Raw genomic sequence first — 18919 nt, 5'->3', positions numbered from 1 at the left:
TGCTGATCACTTAGATTCCACCTACACCTGCCTAAAGAACCCAGAAAAACGCCATAAGATTAGCAGAATGGAGTCTCCGGAGCCAAGCGCAGACGAGAGGCCCATGGAAGAGGGTAGGAAGGGCGGCGAGGCGGTGCGCGCTCCACGGACTGGCGGGAGGGAGCCGGGGCGGAGGGCCGGCCCGCCGGCCAAGCAGAGCCCCCGAGTTTGGCTTGCAAAAGCGGAGGAGCCGGACGGAGTGTGTTCCGACAGCAAGCAGGACTTGACATCAGGAAGGTTATAAGCTAACAGCTCTGCTCAGAGAACGGGAGGGGTGGAGGACAACAGGAGGGAGAGTTGTTGAGCCCCGGACGACAGAGCTCAGCTTGGCGGGGAACAAAGGCGCTCAGCAGCACCATCTCCCTCCCCCATCCCCCAGCCAAAATCCCAAAGGGAACCAGTTCCTGCCAGGGAACTTGCTTGCACCGCGCAAACACCCAAAGCTGTGCTTCTGCGGATCCATCCCTCCGGCGGTGGGTCTGACTCCCTCCCGGTGCCACAGGGACCTCCTGAAGCAGACCTCTGAAGGATAAGTGAGCTGAGCCTGCCCCTCTGCCCCTGTGCACCTTGCCGATCCACCCCAGCTAATACGCCAGATCCCCAGCACCACAAGCCTGGCAGTGTGCAAGTAGCCCAGACAGGCCACGCCACCCCACAGTGAACCCCGCCCCTAGGAGAGGGGAAGAGAAGGCACACACCAGTCTGACTGTGGCTCCAGCGGTAGGCTGGGGGCAGATATCAGGTCTGACTGTGGTCCCACCCACCAACGCAAGTTATTCAAGACAGCACAGGGGAAGTGCCCCACAGTCCCGCACTACTCCAGGGACTATCTAAAATGACGAAACGGAAGAATTCCCCTCAAAAAAACGTCCAGGAAAGGGGCGCCTGGGTGGCGCAGTTGGTTAAGCGTCCGACTTCAGCCAGGTCACGATCTTGCGGTCTGTGAGTTCGAGCCCCGCGTCAGGCTCTGGGCTGATGGCTCGGAGCCTGGAGCCTGTTTCCGATTCTGTGTCTCCCTCTCTCTGCCCCTCCCCCGTTCATGCTCTGTCTCTCTCTGTCCCAAAAATAAATAAAAAACGTTGAAAAAAAAATTAAAAAAAAACAAACAAAAAAACCCAAAAAAACGTCCAGGAAATAACAACTGCTAATGAACTGATCAAAAATGATTTAAACAATATAACAGAAAGTGAAATTAGAATAATAGTCATAAAATTAATCGCTGGGCTTGAAAATAGTATAAAGAACAGCAGAGAATCTCTTGCTACAGAGATCAAGGGACTAAGGAATAGCCAGGAGGAGCTAAAAAATGCTATTAATGACCTGCAAAATAAAATGGAGACAACCACGGCTCGGATTGAAGAGGCAGAGGAGAGAATAGGTGAACTAGAAGATAAAATTATGGAAAAAGAAGCTGAGAAAAAGAGAGATAAAAAAATCCAGGAGTATGAGGGGGAAAATTAGAGAACTAAGTGATGCACTAAAGAGAAATAATCTACGCATAATTGGTATTCCAGAGGAGGAAGAGAGAGGGAAAGGTGCTGAAGGTGTACTTGAAGAAATCATAGCTGAGAACTTCCCTGATCTGGGGAAGGAAAAAGGCATTGAAATCCAAGAGGCACAGAGAACTCCCTTCAGATGTAACTTGAATCGATCTTCTGCATGACATATCATAGTGAAACTGGCAAAATACAAGGATAAAGAAAAAATTCTGAAAGCAGCTAGAGATAAACATGCTCTAACATATAAAGGGAGACCTATAAGACTAGTGACCAATCTCTCCACTGAAAGAAATGGCAGGAGATCTTCAATGTGATGAACAGAAAAAAATATGCAGCCGAGAATCCTTTATCCAGCAAGTCTGTCATTTAGAATAGAAGGAGAGATAAAGGTCTTCCCAAACAAACAAAAACTGAAGGAATTCATCACCATTAAACCAGCCCTACAAGAGATCCTAAGAGGGATCCTGTGAGACAACGTACCAGAGATATTGCTACAAGCATGAAACCTACAGACATCACAATGACTCTAAACCCATATCTTTCAATAATAACGCTGAATGTAAATGGACTAAATGCTCGAACCAAAAGACATAGGGTATCAGAATGGATTAAAAAAAAAACAAACATCTATTTGCTGTCTACAAGAGACTCATTTTAGACCTGAGGACACCTTCAGATTGAAAGTGAGGGGATGGAGAACTATTTATCATGCTACTGGAAGTCAAAAGAAAGCTGGAGTAGCCATACTTATATCAGACAAACTAGACTTTAAATTAAAGGCTGTAACAAGAGATGAAGAAGGGCATTATATAATAATTACAGGGTCTATCCATCAGGAAGAGCTAACAATTATAAATGTCTATGTGCAAAATATGGGAGCCCCCAAATATATAAAACAATTACAAACATAAGCAACCTTATTGATAAGAATGTGGTAATTGCAGGGGACTTTAACACCCCACTTACAGAAATGGATAGATCATCTAGACACACGGTCAATAAAGAAACAAAGGCCCTGAATGATACATTGGAACAGATGGACTTGACAGATATATTTAGAACTCTGCATCCCAAAGCAACAGAATATACTTTCTTCTTGAGTGTACATGGAACATTCTCCAAGATAGATCACATACTGGGTCACAAAACAACCCTTCATAAGTATACAAGAATTGAAATCATACCATGCATACTTTCAGACCACAATGCGATGAAGCTTGAAATCAACCACAAGAAAACTCTGGAAACCTCCAAAAGCATGGAGGTTAAAGAACACTCTACCAAAGAATGAATGGGTCAACCAGGCAATTAGAGAAGAAATTAAAAAATATATGGAAACAAACGAAAATGAAAATACAACAATCCAAATGCTTTGGGATGCAGCAAAGGCAGTCCAGAAAGGAAAATTCATTGCAATCCAGGCCTATCTCAAGAAACAAGAAAAATCCCAAATACAAAATCTAACAGCACACCTAGAGGAAATAGAAGCAGAACAGCAAAGGCAGCCTAAACCCAGCAGAAGAAGAGAAATAATAAAAATCAGAGCAGAAATAAACAATATAGAATCTAAGAAAACTGTAGAGCAGATCAATGAAACCAAGAGTTGGTTTTTTGAAAAAATAAACAAAATTGATAAACCTCTAGCCAGGCTTCTCAAAAAGAAAAGGGAGATGACCCAAATAGATAAAATCATGAATGAAAATGGAATTATTACAACCAATCCCTCAGAGATACAAACAATTATCAGGGAATACTATGAAAAATTATATGCCAACAAACTGGACAACCTAGAAGAAATGGACAAATTCCTAAACACCCACACGCTTCCAAAACTCAATCAGGAGGAAATAGAAAGCTTGAACAGACCCATAACCAGCAAAGAAATTGAATCAGTCATCAAAAATCTCCCAACAAATAAGAGTCCAGGACCAGATGGCTTCCCAGGGGAGTTCTACCAGACGTTTAAAGCAGAGATAATACCTATCCTTCTCAAGCTATTCCAAGAAATAGAAAGGGAAGGAAAACTTCCAGACTCATTCCATGAAGCCAGTATTACTTTGATTCCTAAACCAGACAGAGACCCAGTAAAAAAAGAGAACTACAGGCCAATATCCCTGATGAATATGGATGCAAAAATTCTCAATAAGATACTAGCAAATCAAATTCAACAGCAAATAAAAAGAATTATTCACCATGATCAAGTGGGATTCATTCCTGGGATGCAGGGCTGGTTCAACATTCACAAATCAATCAACGTGATACATCACATTAAGAAAAGAAAAGATAAGAACCATATAATCCTGACAATCGATGCAGAAAAGGCCTTTGACAAAATTCAGCATCTTTCTTAATAAAAACTTTCAAGAAAATCAGGATAGAAGGAACATACTTAAACATCATAAAAGCCATTTATAAAAAGCCCACAGCTAACATCATCTTCAATGGGGAAAAACTGAGAGCTTTTTCCCTGAGATCAGGAACATGACAGGGATGTCCACTCTTCACCACTGTTGTTTAACATAGTGTTGGAAGTTCTAGCAACAGCAATCAGACGACAAAAGGAAATCAAAGGCATCAAAATTGGCAAAGATGAAGTTAAGCTTTCACTTTTTGCAGATGACATGGTATTATACATGGAAAACCCGATAGACTCCACCAAAAGTCTGCTAGAACTGATACATGAATTCAGCAAAGTCACAGGATACAAAATCAATGTACAGAAATCAGTTGCATTCTTATACACTAATAATGAAGCAACAGAAAGACAAATAAAGAAACTGATCCCATTCACAATTGCACCAAGAAGCATAAAATACCTAGGAATAAATCTAACCAAAGATGTAAAAGATCTGTATGCTGAAAACTATAGAAAGCTTATGAAGGAAATTGAAGAAGATATAAAGAAATGGAAAAACATTCCATGCTCATGGGTTGGAAGAATAAATATTGTCAAAATGTCAATATTACCCAAAGCTATCTACACGTTCAATGCAATCCCAATCAAAATTGCACCAGCATTCTTATCGAAACTAGAACAAGGAATCCTAAAATTCATATGGAACCACAAAAGGCCCAGAATAGCCAAAGTAATTTTGAAGAAGACCAAAGCAGGAGGCATCACAATCCCAGACTTTAGCCTCTACTACAAAGCTGTCATCATCAAGACAGCATAGTATTGGCACAAAAACAGACACACCAATGGAATAGAATAGAAACCCCAGAACTAGACCCACAAACGTATGGCCAACTAATCTTTGACAAAGCAGGAAAGAACATCCAATGGAAAAAAGACAGTCTCTTTAACAAATGGTGCTGGGAAAACTGGACAGCAACATGCAGAAGATTTAAACTAGACCACTTTCTCACACCATTCACAAAAATAAACTCAAAATGGATAAAGGACCTGAATGTCAGACAGGAAACCATCAAAACCCTAGAGGAGAAAGCAGGAAAAGACCTCTCTTACCTCAGTCGTAACAATCTCTTACTTGACACATCCCCAAAGGCAAGGGAATTAAAAGCAAAAATGAACTACTGGGACCTTATGAAGATAAAAAGCTTCTGCACAGCAAAGGAAACAACCAACAAAACTAAAAGTCAGCCAAAGGAATGGGAAAAGATATTTGCAAATGACATATCGGACAAAGGGCTAGTATCCAAAATCTATAAAGAGTTCACCAAACTCCACACTCGAAAAACAAATAACCCAGTGAAGAAATGGGCAGAAAACATGAATAGACACTTCTCTAAAGAAGACATCTGGATGGCCAACAGGCACATGAAAAGATGCTCAATGTCGCTCCTCATCAGGGAAATACAAATCAAAACCACACTCAGATATCACCTCATGCTGGTCAGAGTGGCCAAAATGAACAAATCAGGAGACTATAGATGCTGGAGAGGATGTGGAGAAACGGGAACCCTCTTGCACTATTGGTGGGAATGCAAATTGGTGCAGCCGCTCTGGAAAACAGTGTGGAGGTTCCTCAAAAAATTAAAAATAGACCTACCCTATGACCCAGCAATAGCACTGCTAGGAATTTACCCAAGGGACACGGGAGTACTGATGCATAGGGGCACTTGTACCCCAATGTTTATAGCAGCACTCTCAACAATAGCCAAATTATGGAAAGAGCCTAAATGTCCATCAACTGATGAATGGATAAAGAAATTGTGGTTTATATACACAATGGAGTACTACGTGGCAATGAGAAAAAATGAAATATGGCCTTTTGTAGCAACGTGGATGGAACTGGAGAGTGTGATGCTAAGTGAAATAAGCCATACAGAGAAAGACAGATCCCATATGTTTTCACTCTTATGTGGATCCTGAGAAACTTAACAGAAGACCATGGGGGAGGGGAAGGAAAAAAAAAAGAGGTTAGAATGGGAGAGAGCCAAAGCATAAGAGACTGTTAAAAACTGAGAACAAACTGAGGGTTGATGGGGGGTGGGAGGGGGGGAGGGTGGGTGATGGGTATTGAGGAGGGCACCTTTTGGGATGAGCACTGGATGTTGTATGGAAGCCAATTTGACAATAAATTCCATATATTGAAAAAAAAGAAAAAATAATCTAATATTTAGGTAGTCAGAAAAGGGCTTAATTATGTTATACTTATATTAATAAAATTAATAATATTATCCATATTTTTCTCATATAATAAGAAATAGAGCCTAAATAAAATGGACAGTATCAACAATATTGTTCTTCGTGATATTAAATGATCACTTAACTCCTCCTCTCTCAATTTTAATTATTATTGATAAATAGCCTCTCAGCATTAGAGAATATTCCATATAAAATTACAGAAGCATCAGGAAAAAACTAAACAAATTTCAAAGGACTTGAAAGTTTTTTCAGCAAAATGAAGGCTCACAAATTAATTCCAACCTGTTGTCTCTACTGGGCATACCTGACGAACTAGAGGGGCACCTGACCAGGAATGTAATTGCCTAAGTGGATGAAGGGAAGGAGAGAGGACTTACCCTGAAAGAAAAGATGGTCAAGATCAAAGTTGGTCCTGTTTACAGCACTGTTTTCTTTAGGCTCTCTGGCCCATTCTTCTGAGCGATGGGAGGGGGAGAAGACATGTGCATAAAGGGCTCGAAGGCCTCTGCAGTTCTTTACTTTGGTATCTAACAAGGTGAAAACATAGAAAAGGAGACACAGCTGAAGTGGGCATGCACCAGGTTGCTGTAGACCATCACAGTTTTGCATTATGGAGCCCAGCCGTGATGAAACTCAGCAGGAGACAGAGGTTCCTGGGGTGGGGGGAGAGATGGCATCCAGTGGAATTACCAGTTGTAGCTGGTGTGGCAGAGAGAAGGAACCAGCTGGAGAAACAGGCTAACTACGGTATGCCCAGAGTATGACACATTGCATGGCACATCAAGTGCTTGGAAATGAGTTCAGGAATCACTTACCTGCCACAAGTCAACAAAGCATTTCCTAATGACACAAACAAAATTGTGTTTTTGTCATCTGTCTTTCTCTCTTCTAAATCCTTGTGCATTCCCAGGACGGTTATGTTTATTTTCTGATGTGACAAACCCTCTCTACAGGTAGTGGAACTGGCAGAGTGCAGCTATGGCAGATTTTTTAAAAAAACATTGTGTTTGGTGAAACTAAGTTAAAAAACAAATTCCAATTGTCCTTTGTCCCATGACCAGTACTCTTTTTAGAACATATTACTAGGCGTTACAGGTTGAAACATGCCTCCTCCCCTGCGTTCATATGTTGAAGTCCTAACCCCTAGTACCTGGGAATGTGACCATGCTTGGAGATGGGGTCACCATCTATGTGATCCATTAAGAGGAAGTCATACTGAAGGAGTGTGGGCTCCTAATGCGATACGACTGGAATGCTCATAATAAAGGGAGAGCTGGACACAGACACATGCAAGCAGAATGCCATGTGAAGTAGAAGGCAGAGATTAGGTGATGCAGTAGAAATCAAGGAATGCTGAAGATTGTCAGCAAACCACCCAAAGCTAGGAGAGAGGCGTGGAACAGATTCTTCCTCCCAGCCCTCAGAAGGAATCAGTCCTGCCGGCACTCTGATCTTGGACTTCGAGACTTGAGGACTTGTAGTCAACACATTTTTGGTGTTAAAGCTGCTCAGTGTTCCCTGTTACATCAACCCTAGCACATTAATACTAGATAAACTCCTTTGGGTTCTTGGGAAGATATTAGGAAAACTAAAACTGAATATGCCCTCTTTGGATGTCATCATCATTTTAGGCTGTAGTTAACCTTTCCACAAATGTAAATACTCTATTACCCAAAATAGAGCCTTTTCTTAAAACAAAACAAAACAAAATAAAACAAAACCCCGTGAGTGTACATTGACTTTTAAAGGTTGCCCTGAAAAGGAACCATTTCTAATACCAAGAATGTCATTAGATATAATTCATAACCTCTGATTATGTTCTAGTTCCTAAATGTTTTCATGTTTGTTGACTGTGTCTAGATTACAAGCTCCTCTCCTATTTTGGTGTTTTCTCCTACAAGAGCACTGAACCCAGAGTAAGAGGACATATGTTTGGGTCTTAGCTCCATCCCTTCCTACCTGTGTGATCCTGGACAAGTCAGCTCCTTCTGACCCTGAATTTGCTCATCTGGAAAATGGGTAAATTAAATATTGCACCAAGTATGTATTTGAGTCATTTACTGGGTTGAATTTTATTCCTGAATGTATTTACTTCAAAAATTTCTATACAGATCATTTTTCTTCATGCCTAAAAGAATTAGAGGTGGTAATATTTTCATATATCCAGTTTTTTAAGAGGCAAAACATATCAGTTTCCTACTCAGAAACTTAATATAAGTAGACTAGGTAATAAAGTAGAAGATACACAAATATTAAGAAATGACCCAACATATATTTTTGGAGACTGTCAACTCATCCTGATCTTTTAAAAAAATGTTTATTTATTTTGAGTGAAAGAATGAACATGAGCAGGGAGGGGTAGGGAGGAAGAAAGAGAATCCCAAGCAGGCTCCACGCTATCAGTGCAGAGCCCGATGCAATGCAGGGCTTAATCTCACAATCAACCATGAGATTATGACCTGAGCTGACGTCAACAGTCTGACGCTTAACTGGCTGAGCCACCCAGGTGCCCCCTAATCTTTGACAGACTCTATTAAACACCAGTAAGTTCCATAAAGCACAAATCAGTTGTTGCCATCCATGAACATAACCACCAAAACCTTCCTTAAAACATTAATTTGAATACTTAAATCTGAATAGTAAATTCACCCACTGCATAAAAGAAAGTATTTGTTGATATTAAACACTTGGATTTAAAATTAGATCTTTCATTCATGGCATAATAGAAGATGCAAGGAAAGATTGCATGTAATGTGGACATGCTTAAATTGTTTAATTTGGTTGCTATTTTAAAACTTCCAGTTAACCTATGTCATAAGGACATTGCTAATTAACAGCTATCCAATGATCCAGAGAAACAGGGTGGGTGTATTAGAACAGAAGGGCCAGAACATTGAGGTTACTAAGAAAAGAGTGGAAGAAGAGATTTACAGTGGGGTCTGGGAGTTTAACATTTCAAAGCTGGAACAGGGCAGTGTGGTAATGAGGTCCAAGGGCATGGTTTCAGATTGCTAAATTAGATTAGAGGGGAAGAGCATTGGGATGTCACATAAACTGAGAGACCAAGCTGTTGTATGCACTGCCCATGTGGCCAAGGAAGTTCCCTACAAGAGGAACAAGAGGGAGTGGGAAATGGGTGCCAATGGGTGAATTAGGGCAGGTTTGGAGGATGACAAAAGGTGATGATGGTGGATGGGTGGTAAATGGAGGGCTAAATGGTGTAAACCCTGAAGGACAGATGGTATTTGAGACCAGGAGTCAAGGTCTTGAAGCAGCTAGAAGGCCAACCCCACCTCAAGGCATTGATATATGCTGGCATACAGAAGATATGTCAGAAGGGCTTCTAGAAGGCTGCAGTGAAGAGCCAGACCTCAGAGCTTGTGCTCAAACTAGATCTAGATGTTGAATTTATAATTTAACATTATAAATTATAATAAACTCATTCCCAAAAACTCAACATCTAGAAGACATCCAACTTAGTGAATATTCATAACTTTTTTGGGTCATTTGCCCTATTGTTTGTAATTTGGGTTGTTTCCAGTTTTCCTTATTATAAACAATGAAGTAATGAGCATAGTTATGACTAAAATTTTTTCAGCATTTATGATTATTTCCTTTAGAAATTCCTAAAAGTGGAATTTCTACCTTAAAGCATATGAACATTTTCCAGGTTCTTGATGCTCATTATTCCATAGTCATTTTGGATTTTCTCTGCCCTAGCCCTAGAACCAACCATTTCTCCAAGAATTCCAGGCTCCAACAGCCCATGCCAGGACATCCTCTCCCACCATGGATTCCCTCCTGACTCTGATTCGGTTCCCACTCTTACTCCATCCAATGCCCTCTTCACCTTGCTTGAGCTCTGGGCCATTGTGACTCCCTCCACCCCACCCTGGCACAGATGCCTACTGTGTTTGACCTAAGGCTTTAAGGATGGGTATTTTCAGGAAGACGAAGAGGGAAGTAACAATGTAGTTACCTTGAGATTTAGTGGGTTCAGAAATATTCTGTATTGCTGAACACTATCCTCTCTTACTTTCTTCTCAGTGATCACCTTCGTCCCAAATCCTGTTCTAATTCCTTTTGCCCATAGCTCATATCTTCTCATTCAATTTGGAGTGATTATCCATGTTCACATCTTCTAAAGGGGAATTCACACAGTCAAAAGACCAAAGATACTAACTAGTCTTTTAATGAAAACTAGAGGCCTCTAGATATAGATTGAAGTTAAGTGATTTGCCCTCCAAGTGGGAATGTGAAGTGGGTGTGATCGAATGTAACTGGGAACCTGGGAAGTGACCAAGGCTGACTGAACAAGTCATTATAACATTTACACTGATTTTATGTGATCTTTGGCCCATCTTATCCCAGAAAGGATTTTAGGACGTGTATAAGAGGCATAGGATATAACTGGAGAGCATAAGTAAAATATGGGGGTGAGGGTTGGGAAGAGAAAAGCAACGACAGGGACCCAGTTAAGCAGGAAACAGCTTAAAATGCAACTGTAATGTCCCATGATCATGTCCAAGGTTGGCATACAATTGCTATTCTTCATAGCAAGCAATACGAAAAACCAATCTTTTCGTTACATGACCCACGGTGTTGAGAGAAACAAGGAACTACTTCTCAGAGGACGGACATCTATTCTGGGTGTTGGAATCGGACAGGCTTATTTTCTGTGTGATCTACTTCCCTATTCAGCTGCATGCGTGCTCCATGCTGCCTCCTTCATGGGGCCATAGCTACGGAGATGCTGTTTCAGCCCCTCAAATGTGCCAAGCCTGTTCTTGCCCAAGGGTCTTTCTCCATGCTGCCCTCTTTGCCTGGAGGTCTCTTTCCCTTCTACCTGCTTGGCTAACTCCAGACAAACTTGATGGTATAAGCCTAAATGTGCTTGCCCCAGGGAAGCCTTTTCAGACCCAAGACAAGGTCAGGTTTTCCTGTTCTTACGGTACCTTGAGCCTAGTCTGTTCTTACAGTGCCTTGAGCCTATCCTTAGAGAACTTGTCACAATCCTAAAGAAACCTTTGCCTGTGTATTTGCTTCCTGAAAGTCTTTCTTTGCTAGAATATAAGCTCTGTGAGACTCTGTGTATCTCGTTTACTGCTGGATCCCCAGACCCTAGCACATAGGAGGTGCAAAAATAAATGTTGCAAACAGTATTTGTGAGAGGCTCCTTAATGAATTTTATAGGTACAATGTCTTGTAACAACCCATTTTACAAGCTGAAGGTCTAAGTAGTTTGGGGACTAAGTTGGGAATGTTGGCAAAAGGCCATATGCATGAAAACTCGTGGGGAATGTGCTACAGGCCTAGTAGGATTGTGCTGTCCTGTTCCTGTTCCACTAATGGAACAAAGAGAGCCTGGCAGTGGCCACTTGCATGTGACTCTTACAGACCTGCCCACTCTGGTCCCTAGGGTTGTTCTTTCATGCAGCGAGGGCATCAGGCAGGTGAGGTGAGGCAACACAAAGCCACAGGTGCCAAGTTTATTATTTGTACTGACATCACCCTATGCGACAGGTCTCAGAACCTAAGAAGCCCTGAAGACATCACCTCTTCAGTACATAAGTGAGATTCTTTCCCTTATGGTCTGATCTTTTATTTGCTACCCAGCTCCCTCCCAGCCTCCTCCCTGACACTCTTGCTCTGCACTGACTCACCGTTTACTTTGAATGCATGTGCTTTTCCATATGAGGGTATCATATTAATGAGAAGCATTTCCTTTGTCAGGGCAACTAAGGGAGACGCTTGCTCAGTTCAGCCTCTACTGAGATGTCAGACTCCTGCTTGGCTCTTGACTCACCTCACTTGTGTAGCTGCAAGTAGATTAATACTCTGTAGCTTTCTGTTCTATTCGCCCATGCCCTGATGACAAATACTCCTGCCTCTGACGTAATTCACTTTGTAAATGCCTACTAACTAAAATGAACGCATTCTGTTCTTCAGCGTCAGAAGTGCCCCTCCAGATTAATTCTGCAAAGTAGTTGCACCAGCGACACCCAGGAAAGCCTGGTGGGTCCTTACCTTGTCCTGGTTCCATTCCGGCTGCTCTGAATGGGCATCTAGCTCCTCACAAGCTGCTCTACTCCTTCCCAGGTGCCCCGAAAGGGCCGCCGCAGGAGAGGGGTGTGGTGATTAAGAGTCCTGGCTTTGAGTTGAGTCTGATGATCTGAGTTTACATCTCCACTCTCTGACTAACTATTGGTTTGACCTTGAGCAAGTTGCTTAATCTCTTCGAGACCAGTTTTCTCATCTATAAAATGGGGGAAATTATGGTAACTACCTCGTGGAGTCAATATGGTAATTCAGTGAGGTAACACATGTAAATCAGTTGGCACAGCGCCTGGCACACAGTAAACACACCATAGTTATAATGTCTTAATAGAGGTCTGTAAAGCAAGAGGTGCCTTTATTTATTTTTAAATGTTTATTTTTTCTTAATTTGGAGAGAGAGACAGAGAGAGACACAGAGAGAGGTAGCACAAGCAAGGGAGGGGAAGAGAGAGGGAGAGAGAGACACAGAATCCAAACATAGCAGGCTCCAGGCTCTGACCTGTCAGCACAGAACACGACGCGGGGCTTCAACTCAAGAACCATGAGATCGTGACCTGAGCTGAAGTCGGATGCTTAACCAACTGAGCCAGCCAGGTGCCCCAGGTTGTGCCTTTTGTAAAAACGAACAGGCCACAAAGAGTGGATGCATCATACAGTATATGCTACAAAATTTCCTTAAAGCCCTCTTCATCCAAAATCTTTCCCACACCCCTTTTATTATCTCCTAAAATAACTCTCTTCTTTGTCATTCCACTAGCTCCTCTTTAGTTTTCTTCCCCTTCCACCTTTGCTTCCTCTCCTCAATTTGTATCTATTTATTTGTTTTGCCAGTAGCTCCATGTTGTTTCTCGTTTAAAATAGTTCACTCCCCCCGCCAACTCGAAGATTAGTTTAAAAAATCAACCTTTTGGGGGCACCTGGGTGGCTCAGTTGCTTAAGCATTTGACTTTTTTTTTTAATGTTTATTTATTTTTTGAGAGAGAGACAGACAGACAGAGTGTGAGTGGGGGAGGGGCAGAGAGAGAGAGAGGGACACACAGAATCCAAAGCAGGCTCCAGGCTCTGAGTTGTCAGTACGGAGCCCAGCGTGGAGCTCGAATCCACAAGCTGTGAGATCATGACCTGAGCCGAAGTCTGAGGCTTAACTGACTGAGCCATGCAGACGCCCCTGCGTTTGACTCTTGATTTCGGCTCAGGTCATGGCCTCATGGTTTCTGAATTAGAGCCCCGCATTGGGCTCTGCACTGACAGCATGGAGCCTGCTTGGGATCCCCCCCCAGCTCTCTCTCTCTCTCTCTCTCTCTCTCTCTGCTTCTGCTCTCCTGTCTCTCTCAAAATAAATAAATACACTTAAAAAATTTTTTAATCAATATTTTGTCTGAGTTCTTTTTTGATTTCATATTTCTTTACTTTTAAATTTATGATCTAAAGCACAGACTGGTAAATATTCAGTAAGGACAAAATTATAAATATTTCAGTGCTTTTAAAAAAATTTTTTTTTAATGTTTATTTATTTTTGACAGAGAGAGAGACAGAGCATGAGCAGGGGAGGGGCAGAGAGAGAGGGAGACACAGAATCCGAAGCAGGCTCCAGGCTCTGAGCTGTCAGCACAGAGCCCGATGCGGGGCTTGAACTCACAGAAAGCGAGATCATGACCTGAGCCGAAGTTGGAGGCTCAACCGACTGAGCCATCCAGGCACCCCTTCAAATATTTCAGTGCTTTTATTAAGACTTGTACTTGCTATTTAGTGCAATGAGGCAACAAAATATAATAGAAAATAGAAGAATTGGAGAAGAAGAAACAAAACTGTCATTTACAGATGACATGATGGTCTACACAGAAAATTCAAGAGTCTTCTAAGTATCAGAACTAATATGAAAATGTAGCTTAGACTTTAGGGACTCACAACTTCTACTCCTGTCTCCTACAATACTAGCTGTGGAGCTCCGAGTGGCTGTGTAAGGGCCCCTTATTGGAGACACCCCATGGAGAGGGCCCTTGACTACATGGAGAAGGAGAGGGGCCCAGCTGAGCACAGTCTGAGCATCTCTGTTAAAGCATCAGGCGTGTGAGTGACACCATCTTGGCTTCAGCCTCAAGCCCAGCCACCAGCTGAACATCGCCAAGTGACCTCTGACATGTGGAGCAGAAAGATTGCCCAGGTGAGCTCCACCTGAATTCATGACCAATAAAATCATGAGATATGATAAAATGGGTGTTCTTTCAAGCCACTATATTTTGGCATGTTTAATTATGCAGCAACGAATAGCATAAAATAAAATTGGAATCTTAAATTCAAACACCACTCTCTGGCACAACTTTCTCTCCTGGTAGCTCTCTAATTCGGATACTCCCACCATCTTGTTTTCCACCTCATGAGAGTCTCTCATTTCCTGTCCTCTCTAGTCCATCCCCATCCAGCAGCCCCCTCCTCTCTTTACTGCTTCTATATTCCAGCTTAGATTCTGTGAAAAGTATTCTGATTAAGGATGCGAGCAAATAATCATTCCTTTAAATATGTTTAGACAGAAACCCAGACTCAGACTATGGCTAGCACACAAACTATCTTTACTCTTGTCTGCCTTCCCCCCGAAACCACCTACTGGGGGAGAAGGGAAGGATCCTTCACCAAAAAAGTGGACCTGATGGTTCTAGTTCTTGGTGTTCTAGGCTGGCTTGGGCTAATGACAGAGAAGGAAGAGAAGGGAGGGTGGGCAAGCCTCAACAGTCTTAAGGGTCTCAAGAAAAGAGAAAAGGGTCTCATGGTGGGGGGGGGGGGTGTCTCAACGGTTCTGTCTTCCAGTTACAGTGGAGGCTGTGGCAGCAGCGGGGAGGCGGTGTGGGCTTGTTCCCTGTGCTGTCCTAAAGAGTCTGCCTGCCCTCCAGGTGAAATTCTCTTACAGGCGGTTGGGCAAGCAGGATCATTTTGAGAGTGACCAGTATGGAAGGGCTGCACTGGCCAAGCACAGCAAGTGCCTCTGGGCATTCAGGACTCCCCAGGCAAAAGCATCGGCACCACCATCAGACAAACAACACAGCATATAACGATTTCAAACAACTGCATTACAACCAGGTTGCATCGGCCAGCGTTCTACAGAAGGAACACTTTAAGTACTTAGCGGAAATTAGCAGACTGGTTCTTATGCTTAGATCTACTTTTTTTATTCTTTTGGTGTTAAAATGTCCTTTATTCTATGAAATAAGGGTGATGATAGATGGTACCATCCATAAATCACCCCTAACCTGTGACAGGCCTGCTTTGGGCCCTGCTGAGGAGAGGAGATGAGCCCATTCTGGTGGGAGTGGGCTATCTCTGAAAGACACTGTGGGGGGAAAGGGATTCAGGTCTGGGATTCAGAAAGAGTAGTCTGGCTTCAGTTTGTGAAAAGTGGATGGCGAGAGAAGATCGTGGAGACAGAGAAAGCCCTACCCTCACTTTTGCAGAGTAATGGGCACAGGGAAGGACAGCCTGAAGAACCACAAAGGCCAAAGAAAATGGAAACGCAAGAAGAGGAGCCTCTTTGGCTTTGAGGCTGATTTTCTTTCTTTCTTTTTTTAAAGTTTTTAATTTATTATTTAGTTTTGAGAAAGGCAGAGAGAGTGCAAGCAGAGGAGGGGCAGAGAGAGACAGAGACGCTCAAGCAGGCTCTGCACTGGAGCAGAGACGGATGTAGGGCTCAAACTCATGAAACTGTTGAGATCCTGACCTGAACCAAAATCAAGAGTTGGACGCTTAACCAACTGAGCCACCTAGGTGCCCCGAGGCTCATTTTCTAAGAAGAGCTTGAGCACATCTTTTTCTAAATTGGGGGAACGTACTTGCTATTTTGTTTTTCCCCATAATGTCATTAAAATAAGGAGTCTGCCCTTCAGAACAATCTTTCTAAGACTGGTAGAGAAAAGGGTACAATTTATTTTGTTTTCCTAAACAAAAGCTTTCTTCTTCTGCTGTTAGCCAGACTAGTCTGTTTTGGCAAGCCTTCCACTGGTAATAGCTGCTTTCTCCATTCTCTATTCATGTATCAGTTGTATTTGAACTCCAGTCATTATCAGGTGTCTTGTTTGTATCCTTAGAGTAGTAACCCCTCCCCCAAATCTGGCCCTAATGCACACCACATCTTAGTAGCTGGTTGACATGACTAGTATAAGAATAAATGCTAGGGGCGCCTGGGCAGCTCAGTTGGTTAAGCGTCCAACTTCAGCTCAGGTCATGATCTCACAGTCCATGAGTTCAAGCCCAGCATCAAGCTCTGTGCTGACAGCTCAGAGCCTGGAGAGAGCTTCAGATTCTGTGTCTCCCTCTCTCTCTACCCCTCCCCTGCTCATGCTCTGTCTCTCTCACTCTCAAAAATGAATACATGTTAAAAAAATTTTTTTTAAAGAATAAATGCTAAAGATTTGTACGTAAGTGGGAAAAGTATTCTTCTCAAAGGGCTTCTAAACTTAGGGATGAGAAAAAACAAAGACAGATGCACCTTGCCAAAGCAAGGGAGTTGAGGCTTTCATACTCCTGCCCCTACGAAATCCACATCATGACAGCATCTGTGAGTACATACAAGTACAGGTAGTTTGCTTCCCTACTATGGCTGAGTATTTAGCCATAGTACATAGCCATCTACTGAATCAGATGGAACTTCCCTATGTGTTTTCCAGTCTTGTGTGTTCCTGTTGCCAAACTTGAAGAGAAAATATTTCCTTTCCTTTCCTTTCCTTGGTATCTACTAGTCTTTCCTGGAAGGCTACGTCTGGTGAGGAACAAAACTGTCTTGTGGGCCAATTGGAAGGTGTGAGCTCCTCTGAATCAAAGGGCTTTCCTGTACCCCCGACTGGTCTTGTCAAACTGGTGGAGACCGACCTTCCCTAGTGAGTCCTTCTTCCCCAGGTGGGACCCTGGTTAACAACACCAGCATGGGGACAACAAACCCACGTGTTTCTCTCCATCGACCCATCAAGTTGAGGATCTTAACGTTCAGTGGCATTTTCAGCAGACTTGTACTTTCTATACTGTGAAAGAAGCATCCGTCTCACCTTGTGTAACTTCCTTGTCATGGCTTCCCAAGGTTCCTTTGGGCTTTTCAGAGGCCGCTAATTTTGTGATCCTTGAGGTGAAAGAAGCTTTGCCACCAGGATAGCAAGTAAGCAATCTAAAAGGAAGAATAACTGGATACTTGGGTGGCTCAGTCAGTTGAGTGTCCGACTTTTGATTTCAGCTCAGGGTCATGGGATTGAGCCCCATGTTGGGTTCTGTGCTGAGTGTGGAGCCTGCTTAAGATTCTCTCTCTCTTTCTCTCTCTCTGCCCCTCTCCCACTTGCATGCATGCTCTCTCTCTAAAATAATAAACATTAAAAGAAAATAAAAACTTTTAAAAGGAGGAATAACTTTTTAATAAATAAATGTGTGTACCAAATAAAATAACATAGTGATTATCAGCAGGAGCTCTGGAGACAGACTGCCTGAATTCAAATCCCAGCTCCACCATTAACCAGCTGCATGACCTTGAATAAGAGAGTTACTCCTCAACCTCAGTTTCTTCATCTGTAAAATGGGAATAATAACAATGGTACCTACCTTACAGGATTAATTCAGATATTTCAACTAAAACTCTTGGCACAGTGCCCAGCACTGAATGAGAGCAAGGACCACCCCTGTGCGAGCTCATTATGCTCCCCTGCATGCAGCCGGCCCTCTGTCTCACATCTGGAACAGTTGTTGTCACAAATAGTTCCCTGGATGAACGGTTGTGAGAATGGGGTGGAGAATATACATCAAGTACCAAGCACTGTGAGTGGCACAAAGTAGATTTTCAGTAAATCAATTCCCAATCCTTCTTTCCCCAAAAATGCCTTCCTGATTCCCCTGAAAGCACTCAGCACTTGCTCTGCTCCCAGTTCTTTCCAACACAGCACCTCGGGAATCTGGGAGCAGCAGAGGAGGTTCACATAAAAACCGTCTCATTTATTCTCCTTCTTCTTTGCCCTAGTGTTTTCCTTTTCATGTTTCTCCAGAAGTCTCCTTGCAGTCACTTAGAAGAGATAATGCACATTCCAATGAAATGGCATGAGCCCACAGCATCACAGTCTTTTTTCTGAATGCAAACAGGTGACATGGTGATTACTGGCTTATGGCTCTTAGGGACTTTCTGGACATGCAATTTCTTACCTCTTTTACTTCAAACCCGTTAACTTATAGGGTTGTGCTAAATTCACAGTCCAGATAATGCTCTGCCAGTTTGTAATAACAAAACTATACCTTATGTTATCTGCACAACCTCAGGAATCTCATCCAAAGGCTGGAAACGTGCTAAAAATTGTTCCTGGGAATGTGAAACAAGGCTCACCTTTTGAATGACTTTTCTTTAACTTCCATAGTTCAATAGTTACTGCATCTAATGATTTACTATTTAAAAACAAAACTCCAGGGGCACCTGGATGGGTCAGTCTGCTGAGCCTCCGACTTCAGCTTGGGTCATGATCTCACATTTCATAAGTTCGAGCCCCTCATTGGGCTCTGTGCTGACAGCTCAGAGCCTGGAGTCTGCTTCAGATTCTGTGTCTCCCCCCCTTCTCTGCCCTTTCCCTACTCCTTCTCTCCTTCTCTTTCTCTCTCGCTCTTGCTCTCAAAAATAAATAAAACATTAAAAAAATAAAAACAAAACCCAAAAAACTCCTTCCTTGCCTGCTCCTCTCTTGACAAATGCTGCCTCCCTCTATGT

At 42.6% G+C, this 18919-nt stretch overlaps 1 protein-coding gene across 3 annotated transcripts in view; it reads right to left on the bottom strand.

Moving 5' to 3' along the window:
- Positions 1 to 17518, bottom strand: part of EQTN (equatorin) — a 31957-nt gene extending 14439 nt beyond the window's left edge. The window contains exons 1-3 of one of the 3 annotated variants that reach the window (XM_058695180.1): positions 17235 to 17518; positions 12175 to 12403; positions 6525 to 6674 (exon numbers count right to left, since the gene is read on the bottom strand). In XM_058695180.1, coding sequence (XP_058551163.1) covers positions 6525 to 6674; positions 12175 to 12190 — 166 coding nt within the window. In that variant the 5' untranslated portion in view covers positions 12191 to 12403; positions 17235 to 17518. Of the gene's footprint in view, positions 1 to 6524; positions 6675 to 9792; positions 9958 to 12174; positions 12404 to 17234 lie in introns of those variants that run through there. The other 2 variants (XM_058695179.1, XM_058695184.1) reach the window with 2 other exon arrangements.
- Between the last annotated feature and the right edge of the window lie 1401 nt (positions 17519 to 18919).

This window comes from Neofelis nebulosa, chromosome 12 (assembly GCF_028018385.1).
Source record: "Neofelis nebulosa isolate mNeoNeb1 chromosome 12, mNeoNeb1.pri, whole genome shotgun sequence".
Lineage (NCBI taxonomy): Eukaryota > Metazoa > Chordata > Mammalia > Carnivora > Felidae > Neofelis > Neofelis nebulosa.
The sequence above is the reverse complement of the archived record's forward strand: the minus strand, read 5'-3'. Positions and strand labels throughout refer to the sequence as shown.